Below are 12,178 nucleotides of genomic sequence, written 5' to 3' on the forward strand. Positions count from 1 at the left end.
TTGGAATGTCAGAAGACATAAATACTATCACTTAATAATTACGCCTAATGATACATTTCTTCCCTATTTTTGAAGGCAAGGTTAATTATCCTTGAGCTTGCATTTATGCTTTATACACACCTAGTTTGAAGACATTAAGTATTTTAATAAAGGAATTCTTATATTCTCAGGATAAAGCCCTGGTATCCCCAGGCAGAGCTGATAAGGAGAGTCCAAGGGAGTCACTGACAGTCAATGTAGACAGTACTGAGTAGGATGGACTAACGGTCTGACTTTGCAGTTTCCTATATGTCACAACTCTGGAGAACAATGGCAACCAGAAAAATGACTTGGAGGCTATAGTGTCACCAGCTATGGAGTCCAAGGGGGTTCCTGGCTTTCAGACTGATGCTGCTGATCAGGGGGGTCATTGAACCTGGCAGACAGGATCTCCTTGAACCAGCTCCCACATCGGCATGGCCCATATAACTAGAGCCAGGACCTTCAAAGGCACCTTCTCCTGATCCTGAGGAACCAAGTACCTCCCACATTTCCTCACCTGTCCAACGGTGCAGGGAGTAGTGCAGTAGGTGGAAGGCATTGCTCTTTTAAGAGGCTCTAGTTCACCAAAGGGGGATGGAGCCTAGGAGAAGTGGGCCGGAAGCAGAGGCTTAAAAGATCTCTGTATACTTCCACCGCTTGTCAGAGCAGGCATCTAAGTAGGAGCTATCCGTGGTGCTGCAACAACTGACCTGCTTTACCCTATGCACTTCTTCAAAGGACCAGAACAGGATGCGATGAAACTTTTCTCTATGAAGAAAGGGGCACTTCTGACCAATCCTAATCATAATGTTTTAAAAGGTATCGTTCTTAGGAAACAGTAAAATTGAAAGTAGAATTCTGTATATACTGTATAACCGTATAAAATTATCTGACTCTAAGCAGTTTCATATCAATCCTAACCCCCACCCCGTCAGTGGATCTGGCCTTTAAAATTGCAGTGGATCCGGCATTAAAAATTGCATACATTAACCTAAATCCCACACAATATACTTTATTGAAATAATATGCGGGGAAGATGTTGCATGTGAAACAAAGCACATTAAATACACAGTATTTCTGTTTCCTTAAAAACTGGCCAAAATTATACTACTATGACTCCTATATTGATGATGTAGATGATAACTAAAAATAATTCAGATTCATCTAGCCCTTTTCTGGCATATTCAAGGTACATATATTATCCTAGTAACCTTACAGCTGCTCTATAAGATATGCCAGTTTAATTATCCTTGTAACGCAGATGCGGGCTAAAAGACTACGGCAGCGAGCTTATCAGAGAGCTAACATTTGAACCAGAGATTTTCAGATCATGGCACATACTCTAAAGTACCAAACTGCACCAGTCCCTTGATGGATTTCAGGGCCAGCTGTTAGGCTACAGAAATCATTTGGTATGGACATTCTGTTGCCCTGTGGCATGCTGTAGAATGTGGTTATATTTGAAAGTGGAAGTCACGTGGGAGGGCCCGTAACCTGGTTTCTTCTCCTTGTAGCCTTTGTAACCATGTTGTTAGTCCCTTACAGCTAACCTGCTCAGCTCCATATTGTTAAAGCAATGTGGAAAGCAACATATAATGCCTGGTATTCCTTTCTCCATTCTTGCACACATACACCCCCGACCCAATGGGTTATATTCAATGTAGCACTAAAGTGAATGTTGTTTCAGCACAAAGATTTCTCATACAATGGAATGTAATCCCCATCTCCTTCCTCCGCATGCTCACTAAATCTAATCTGAGGATTCCTTCAACCTCTGGAGCAGATTTGGGAATAGTGTGGAGAGCACACAGGGGGAGGAAGGAGTGGAAATCCTGTTGTGCTAGTGCAAAAATTTAATCGAATACAACCTAATGACTGCAAACCAATACAGATGCATAGACCCACAAGCATAGCAATTTCAGCATGCTTAAAAGGTAAAGGGACCCCTGACCATTAGGTCCAGTTGTGGCCGATTCTGGGGTTATGGCACTCATCTCGCTTTATTGGCCGAGGGAGCCGGCGTACAGCTTCCGGGTCATGTGGCCAGCATGAATAAGCCACTTCTGGCGAACCAGAGCAGAGCACGGAAACACCGTTTACCTTCCCGCCGGAGCGGTACCTATTTATCTACTTGCACTTTGACGTGCTTTCAAACTGCTAGGTTGGCAGGAGCAGCGACCGAGCAACGGGAGCTCACCCCATTGCGGGGATTCGAACCACCGACCTTCCGATCGGCAAGTCCTAGGCTCTGTGGTTTAACCCACAGCGCCACCTGCGTCCCGTTCAGCATGCTTAACCTACTCTTAACTCTTTGTTCAGTTGTGGCTAAGTGACATTCAAGGAAAAAGTGACATTTAGCAAGCCAGTATTAAGAAATACTGTTTTGGACTATAGTTCTCATCAGCATGGCTAATGGTTAGGGACGATGAGTTGTAGCCCCAAACATCTGGAAGGAACCATACTGAAGGGTGGAGCAGGCTGTACTGGACAAAGTGGTTCAGAGGTCTGATTTATGTTAAGGCAGCTTAATATGTAACTTACTGATATTCTGCACATCCAATAAGTGGAATGCCACAAAATGAGAAAGCAGCTTTTATTTATTTATATATATATATATATATATATATATATATATATATATATATATATATATATATTTGCTTTCGTAGATTTTCACGGGTACAGGAATGTAGGTTATGGTGTCTTCGGGTGTCTTCCCGTGTAAGAGTTGGGGTGTCTAGGCGACGTTTCGACGAGGTCTCACTCGTCATCTTCAGGCTGGTGCTTTCGGCTTCTTGTTACTAGAACAGAGCAGGATCTCAGTGTTTGAGTTCCTATAAATACTGTTGAGGGGGTGTGGTGTATAGCCTCCAACGTTCTGGGCAGAGAGGAAGTTCCTAGGTTAATGTGCCTTTTCTTCTTTTGTTCATTAATTACTTGAGGGATATCTTGAGTGATTACTTGAGTGATATTCTGAGTACCACTTAGGAGGGTCATTAGGTGTGGATTAGTTGCTAAAGCTTTCGTGTCTTGACCTCTTGACCTTGTAAAGAGTTTTTCTGAGAAGATGGCTGTACTGCACTTAGTTGTGCTCTGGCTTGGCTTCGTGTATAGGGGCGAGCTGTGGTTTTGTGCCCTGTGCCAGCCAGATCTGTGTAGGGATTGCAGGGGGGTGCAGCATCCGGAGGTGCCACTATGGTTTGGCTACTGGATGGTGTCTGTAATTTATCTGTGGAGAGGGTCTGGGTTTGGGTCTGGTGTGGTTGATTGGAGATGGCGTTCTGTGTGCCTCTGGTTCTGGTGTCGGTTTTTGTGGGGAGGGCTAATTTCCAGATGTCTGGCAGGCGGGACGTGTCGTCACGCTTGTTCATGTTCATGTAACATGAACAAGCGTGACGACACGTCCCGCCTGCCAGACATCTGGAAATTAGCCCTCCCCACAAAAACCGACACCAGAACCAGAGGCACACAGAACGCCATCTCCAATCAACCACACCAGACCCAAACCCAGACCCTCTCCACAGATAAATTACAGACACCATCCAGTAGCCAAACCATAGTGGCACCTCCGGATGCTGCACCCCCCTGCAATCCCTACACAGATCTGGCTGGCACAGGGCACAAAACCACAGCTCGCCCCTATACACGAAGCCAAGCCAGAGCACAACTAAGTGCAGTACAGCCATCTTCTCAGAAAAACTCTTTACAAGGTCAAGAGGTCAAGACACGAAAGCTTTAGCAACTAATCCACACCTAATGACCCTCCTAAGTGGTACTCAGAATATCACTCAAGTAATCACTCAAGATATCCCTCAAGTAATTAATGAACAAAAGAAGAAAAGGCACATTAACCTAGGAACTTCCTCTCTGCCCAGAACGTTGGAGGCTATACACCACACCCCCTCAACAGTATTTATAGGAACTCAAACACTGAGATCCTGCTCTGTTCTAGTAACAAGAAGCCGAAAGCACCAGCCTGAAGATGACGAGTGAGACCTCGTCGAAACGTCGCCTAGACACCCCAACTCTTACACGGGAAGACACCCGAAGACACCATAACCTATATATATATATATATATATATATATATATATATATATATATCTTTTGTAAACAGACTATTTATACACCTCATGTATCATTTCTTATCCAGAGGCTCCTGCTAATCATGAGGTATTTTGTGGCGGGTTTTGGATTTTTGTTTTGTTGTGCTTGCTTGTGTTTTATTGGGACTTAACTACAGAGAGTGGGTTGACAGCATGAAGAGGCATTTCATGAAAGCTATGGACAGCAATCAGATGGTCTCAGCTTCTCGTCACTGCCAAGCAGGGCCGGATTTGTACTGCAGATTGGGAGATGAAAGGCTTCCCTCATCTCATTGCTAATTCCTAAACCACCTGTCCCTCAGAATAGTTAATGAGGGCACACAAGCATTGGGAAATGGATGATCATTGAGATGGTTATTAACACAGAGCTGCAGTCTCTTTTAAATAAAACGTATCACCATATCTGCATCAGTAGTGCTCAGTATGGAAATGATCCAGGACCTTCCAATAATTGATTTTCATTGTATCTACAAACCTATCATGCAAATTACAATCTTCAAATATGCATCTGAGCTTGCATTGACAAGACAAGGATGAAAGAGATTTTTCTGAAGAAGAACAGTATGCTTGACAGCTTGTTTTTGCATAATGATGATAATCTCTCTGAAAAGAACATTGTTTTCAGTGACATTTACTCTCTTTTCAGTTTGACCCTGTTTGGTGGTAATGATATCTGTCCCACTTGCACTTTATTAATGTTTCCAAGTAATGGTTTAAATGCCAATCAGTTTCAAAAGGAATAATTACATTTACACATGGACATTAGAAGAACTAACTTAGTTCATCAAAAGAGGTACGATTTTCTGCTGCCTAGCCTAATCCCTGTCACACTAGTGATTTGCCACTACTGTTGCAAGTTTGTCAGTAGTGAAAAAGAGGGGAGAGACACTGAGAGGGAAATGGTGGTTTTAAACAACAACAGAGCTTAGAGTAAAGTGGGGGTGGAGAGAAACTGGGAGGGGGAAAGTGGTCATTTCAAACAACAGCAGAGGATTAAGAGACACTGAGAGGGAAAAACCACGCTGATTTAAAACCATGACAGAGGTTTGAGTAGAGTGAGCAGGGTGACACTGAGGAAAGGGAAGTGGTAGTTTTTACTACAATTTGAATACAGCAAGTGGGGATTTGGGAAAGGTTCTATTTTGTTAGCTTTTCGTGTTAGCTTCTGTGTTGCACAACAATTAACTTGTTGAAACTTAAAAAAATAAACCCTTAGAGTGCTTCTACCTCTACTTTACTCAGACTACTGTTGTTGTTTAAAACCACCACTTTCCTCTCATTTATCTTAAGTTTATATTCTGCCCTTCCTCCTAAAGGAGCCTCTTAGTTTTTTCAAGGTTGCCAGGAATAGCATATTTCAGCCAACACATGTCTGGGTAAACAGGGATTTTCAAATTTCCCCCATGAAATTTAATAATGAGAGAGACAGCACTAGGAAGGTCGTTCCACAAATGGGGAACCATCACTTGTCCCAGATCTCTGAGAACTAGGCTGCTAACCATAAAGCTCAAAATGGTTGATAATGAGAGAGGTGCTCTTTTCAGAACTAGGACAACAAGCCATTTAGTGCTTTGTACACTCACAATATTAATTGAAAGACCATGTTTTCCCACATCATTCTTCCCTCTTGTGCAGATCTTTGATAGAGACATTATTTTGCATTCTTCCACAAGCAGAGGCATTATGGCCCACATAACTTTAATAAGGGTTCTAAACTGTGTGAGGCATCTATGCACTGTCTCCCTACTTCAGGTCTTCAGTCCCAAAGCATGGACAACAATGATATTGGGAGCATGCCAGTGAAGGTGGGCCCAGCAAACTGAACTCTGACCTCCCTGTCATGTGCTTCAGTGCCTGAATAGAGATTATGTTTACCACCTTTCCAGAACATGTCCTATTCTTACTGAGTAGCTTATAAATGCTTATGTCAGGATTCACAAGCCATTGCTTGCAAACCCAGACACATTTTATGATTGCCCCCAAGCTTGGTGGGACACTGATGTATGCCCTCCAGTTATCTAAATGTAATTTTCAGCATTCACTGAAGTGTGCCTGAGGAATTGGGTAGAACTTGGGGAAGAGTTATCCGTTTCCCCAGTATTACTCTGGGATTGCCAGCATTCGTATGGGATCATCTTTCAAAGAGAAGCCAATTATCACATTAATTGCATCAGAAAGACAGTCAGTGAGTGAACTGAAGGGCACAAATAGACAAACAAGAGTAAATTAAACGTTTCGACGTTGCAGCACATAAGAATGCCAAATAGATTTCCTTTTGAAAAGCAGATTGCTTATGATTATCTATAAAATGTATATATATCTATATAATGGGTGACTAATACCTTTTACTGTTAAGTACACCTGCATTGTCCTCGGCGTGTGTTGAGTCTGCACCGAACAAGTATAGGGACCATCATCTGAGACATCCACGTTCTGTATCTGGAGGCTGTACTCCTTTTTGTTTGCTGTTGCAATTGAAACTCGAGGATCTACTGACCACTTGTCTCCTCCTGCAAAAATAATACTTGATCGGTTCAGCCAGGCACCTTTTGAAGCTCCATCTTCCAAGTAACACCTGTAGATTTCAAAGAAGAGAAGCAATTAACTTTTTGGCATATAATATACTTGTTTAATGTTTACATATTTTGAATTGGATGCATTCCGAACTACAACTTGTAATGGAAGAGCCTAATTTTGCACAAAAATGGCAAGCCAGTGCAAATGACACCTGATGATCTATTGCTGAGTAGCTTTCTATTTTCTGAATGCCATCCCCTCCGCCAAAGGGGGATAAGTTTTTATTAGCAGTAGCAGTATCAGAATTACAGTTAAAGTCCCCAAAGACAAAGATATACAGACGAAATATACAGTGAAATGCAATAACTCAATCAGTGCACACAAAACAATATAAGGCAAAACAACCATAACAAAGGAAAACCCATGATTGCATAATGTAGATGTTTGAAAAGTTGAATAGATAAACAGAACGATTCCTGCAAGTTAAGAAATCCATGTTCTGGATGCACCTTGTCTACATTCTCCAAGGTTCAGAAACAAAGTACTGGAATGAATAGACCTAACTGTAACCCAGCAAAATGCCACTCACATTAGATATATTTTTATATACTGAACAAAATCTTCCTCCCTTAGACAATGTGATAGAACTTTTGAACTATGGACATATCATAGAGAAAGAAAAAGGTTCAGTAGTGAAACACTGTTGATGAGTTTAGCAGTATGTGTAGATCATGTATAGATCTTGCAGGTTTATTAAAAAAAGAAAACAAATTGTGAAACCGTAGGGTATTGCAACAAGAGAAGATGAAACTGGAGCTCTATTCATACTAATAGAGACCATTAAATGCTGGGAAGTAGCGATACTCAGGCCATTGTGACAGACTTCTGCCTCTCTAAACTTCATTTTGAAAATGTTCAGCTACAAATTGAAGAGTGGTTCTTTTAAATGAGCACAAAGTACAGCCACAGAATGAAATACACATCCACCGAAAAGGGTTTGACAGAATCTCTACACAATCCCTCAGGGGTTTGAACACCGTGCTGAAGATTGCTACAAAATCCCAAGCTGAATTCAACAGGGTAAGTTACTGCCAACAGTATGAAACTAATCAGTTGAAAAATAAGGAACATGGTATATTGTAGAATCTAATTTGCAGCCAGTTTCATCCTCCTGCCAAACCAATCCTGCCCTCCTCCCCCCCTCCCGGGGAAAAAACAGGAGGAGTCTTTAAAGGTTTGTATTAAGAGAAATACTTTCTTTCCATATATATTTTTTCAAGTAGAGAAATATAGCTTTAAAAAACCCCCACCTAAAATGTGACTATGTTGTTAAGGTATGTGGTCAAACATTCAAAAATGGATATTCAACATGTCACTGTCTTCTGAGAAATATATTCACGCTAATTGGGAATTAAAGATAATATTAATTAATGACAGAAAACTGAAAAGGATTTCTCAGGTTTTTGACAAATATGCAAAAAAGACTAATTGCATTTTTATTAAATAATTCAATCCATCACCTTTGATGGAATGATTGGAACATTCTCACCTAATGATGCATTTTAAGTGAAATGTGGATACAGTATTTGCAAAGTATCAACGGGGCAGAAGCTTCCCAAGAGAGAGAAAAAGCCATTAGGTTGTTTTGTACAGAACGATGGACTGAAAATGCAGCACACTGTCTATTGCCAAAGTCATGCTTAAATTCATATACTCCTAATAATAATAATAATAATAATAATAATAATAATAATAATATTTATACCCCACCCATCTGGCTAGGTTTCCCCAGGCACTCTTCAGTATATACATACAAGAGAGCCATCATTTTTTCAAGAGCATCCTTTTTCTCTGAAAATACAACTTAAGGAATTGGATACGCAACACTCCATCAAACTTTTAAGCACATGTTGATATATCAAATGATGAAACAGGCTGAGGCCCTTGAAAGACCACCATCAAATCCTGGGAGACAAGTCGAACCCCATATGGATAAGGAAGGTGTTATGGGGTAAAAGGCACTCATGCAGAAGAAGAATGGAGTGCTAAAGTGCTTTTAGCTCACCATCAGTTTATTATTTGTGCTCCGTACACAGTGTCCAACCCTTAGGGCATTGGTTCAGCCTTTGTGGTACGGAATGAGACATTTTTTTAAAATTGCACAATGAATTGGTAACATAATTACTTAAAATTGCATATTGAGAACAAAGCCTTTTCTACTTACACCTTTGTCTGTTTCATGATCATTATGTGCCAATTGGCGCTGTTGAGTATTGTTGTTACAGGACAGTTTGAGCCAGCCTTGAACATCAAATCAATGCACGAGCATGCATAGGAAGTTTCCTAATACATCTGCATGGATCAAGAGGTCCTTAATGGAGGGTAACATATGGTACTTCTGACTAATTATGACTAATTTGCTTTTGCTCATAAGCATCTTCTGCTCTGAGCTTGACCTCGATATTGGAATTGGCCTTCTAAAAACCATGATTCATGGAAATGCATGAAGCATCATCCTAAGCATGCTCATCCAATTGCTTGAGAATCAATGCCTTCTCAACCTGCTCAATAGGAATCAGGCAGGATATGCTCTTCAAGATGGAATTTGAGTTTTAGAATGGAATCTGGAATATATGTACCTAATAGCTAACTTAATAAGCCCCCTACATAGGCCAAAACAGGTAAGAAGAGCCAGTGTGGAATAAATATATAATATTAATTTTCAACAAGGGAGGGCAAAAAAACTGAAAAGAAGTACAGAACAATGGGGAATGTTATCAAAGCACTTACAGATGACAAAGGCATTTTAAGAAAACAGAGAAAAGGCATGGCAAGAAAGAGGTGATAAATTGCCAGTGCAGTTTAGGGAAAGGGCATAAGTCAGTGGCAGAGCACATAATTCAATACTTAACATCTCCAAAGATGCTGGAAAAGATTCATGTCTGAAACAATAGGAAGTTGCTGTCATCTGTGTAAACCAAGGATGTGGTTGGACCAACTCCCATCAGCCATTGATAGCATGCCCAATGTTTGGGTTTCAGACAGGAGCCATCCTTCCGTATTCATGGTGAGACAACAGTGAGTTAGATGGCCCAACCTTGTGATACAACATGAAGCATCTTCATATGTTCCTACTGTGAATGTATTTATAATTAGGAACAATGCTGTTTCTCTGATAATATCTTATGTGTTGTTGTTTTTCATGGGGCTCATATCAGGGTACCTGCCCAGGGGATTAGATTTTTGAAGCAAGATGGAGGTCAGTAGAGCTGAGGTTCTGGAACTAATGGGCAGATAAGGTAAGGTAAGGTTAGGACCTCAGACAATTACCAAGGTGTTGGCCCTGGACCATAGTTTACCTGAAGGCAGAAAAGGCAAGTTCTCTCAGCAGAGTCTTGAATAAATTGGCAGAGCTTTGTCATCTAGACAGGAGAGTGAAAATGAAAGGTCTGCTCCTGAGTGCTGCAGCTAGCTAGTTAAAGGGCCAATGCCTTCCTTTTTCTGTGGCCACTGGGCTTCTAGGCAGCAGAGTTTCAAGCTGCAGGGCCTTCTTTGTAGGAACCTCAGGTTTCCCTGATCCTCCAAGGAGTCTGCGATGTCCAGTGGCAGATCTATCTCATTAGGGTTTAGGGGGTGAGATGCAGGTTCCAGTGCCAGTGGGTTCATGTGGAAAAGAACAGGATCCATCTCTTCCTTATATATACTTCTGTAGGAAGAATCTGATTCCAAAGGTTCCTGATACATGGTCATGACAGTGGGGAAACTGTGACCCTCCAGATGTTGACCCCAGTCTCAGCCAGCATAGTCAATGGTTTGGGGCTATGAGTACAATAGCCCAGCTACATCAGGAGGACCACTGATTTCTTATCCTTCTGGTGTCATCTTGGCATATTCATTTCTACGAATACTGGCAAAGATAACCTGGACTTAAATGCACATGTTTCTAGAGTTATATCTTACATATATACTTAGAGCCAAAGAATATGGCATTTTCTCTTTCAATGAAGCATGTCATGTCAGCACTATAAAACAATTTCAACAATGCATTTCATTGCTTTTGAAGAAGCTTCCCCCCAAATAACTAAATTAATGAAGTCAGATCTCAATGCATGAGATGGGAATTAATTAAAGATTAAAGGCATTTCTCCCTTCATATTTAATCTTAACTCGTATGAAAACTATGTTCAAGCAGACAGGTTTAGCCAGGTACTTTCACAGCTGTCTCCTCAGCCAAACGGACAGTTCTGAAGCTTTGAGTGCAGAGTCTTCAAAAGACTATAAAGCAGCCAGATGCTGTGACATGTGTTTTGAAAGTTGCAGAGTTTCCACTCTGCTCTTCATGAAATAAATAAATAAATAAAAACCAGCTCTTTGGACATCAAGGCTTTAAAGCTGAAATGGATAAGATAAAACAGAGTTGGAAGGAGGAATCATCAGACTTGCAGCAGGCTGTTTTATCTGCTGGAGTTCCCATTCTCTCCTCTCTCCCAGCCTCTCTTGCCACTTATTAGAACAATTTGCAAAAGTCACAATAATACAGTATTGCTTACTTGGCCAATCTAAAACGAGTTTCTCCATGAATAAGGGCCCTTGTCCAAAAGGAGTTTACACATTAATAAAGCAAACCAATGGTGTAAATATAGTTAATCAAAAGCCACCCATAAACTGATCTCTATAACCAGGACTTTAAATGTAGGGCATCAAACCTAATTCACAGAATAGATTTTGGGAGCCATTCACCATTCATACTTGCTGTTATTTATGGCTGTTCAGATTGGAGTATCCCAAACAACCCTTTAGGGATGTATGTAGTTGCTGTCATATAAATGTAGATTTTGCTTGAGTGTGTGTCATCATCATCATCAATTGAATATGTCATAACATGCAGCTTTCTTCTCTGGCAGCTTGAGAATTTTAGAATGTGGTCTTTGAATTTGGAATGGGATCTAGGAATGGGCATGATAGCTACATATGTAATTTTATTTGTATACTGCCTTTCCATAGGTAAAACTATGCTCAAGGCGGCTTAAACGTGGGGGGGGGGGATTACATAATTCAAAATGTAACAAAAGTAGTAATAAACAATAAATAAAACATTTAAAAAATTACAACCAAATTGAGCAATTTCCACATAAATCATACTAAAGATACAATAAAAACACACCATAAAACCAAAAACAGCAGCAACCCCTGCCCCAAGCAATATCCCAGCCCAATAGTCTGTTCAGCAACCTCAGCTTTTGTAGTTGGAGTCAGTCAGGGCTCTGCCCGCCCAGGCCAGTTGGAAAAAGGTCTGCAAGGCAGGGAACAAGTCTCATAGCCAAGATAGTCCTAAAAGTCAAGGTAGTACTGTATGTATGTATGTAATGACGCATATTCCACGTGGATGAGTAGACAAAGATTACCTACCACTGAAAGGGAATGTATCCTCCTCTCTAGAAATTATATGGCAATTCAAATGTTATGTCACAATTAATTAAAAAGTGATCACTTGGTTTCCAGAAATATCTCCTAGTGCAATTGTTTTGTTATAT

The 12,178-nt window shown here is 40.8% G+C and overlaps 1 protein-coding gene across 2 annotated transcripts in view; it reads right to left on the minus strand.

The window, feature by feature from the left end:
* NEGR1 (neuronal growth regulator 1) overlaps window positions 1-12,178 on the minus strand; it is a 457,176-nt gene that overhangs the window by 256,718 nt on the left and 188,280 nt on the right. For both annotated transcript variants that reach the window (XM_081193857.1, XM_081193858.1), the window contains exon 2: window positions 6,470-6,702. In XM_081193857.1, the coding sequence (XP_081049983.1) occupies window positions 6,470-6,702 (233 nt within the window). The remainder of the gene's footprint in view (window positions 1-6,469; window positions 6,703-12,178) is intronic.

This window comes from Podarcis bocagei (assembly GCF_964188305.1).
Source record: "Podarcis bocagei genome assembly, chromosome: 5".
Classification (NCBI taxonomy): Eukaryota; Metazoa; Chordata; class Lepidosauria; order Squamata; family Lacertidae; genus Podarcis; species Podarcis bocagei.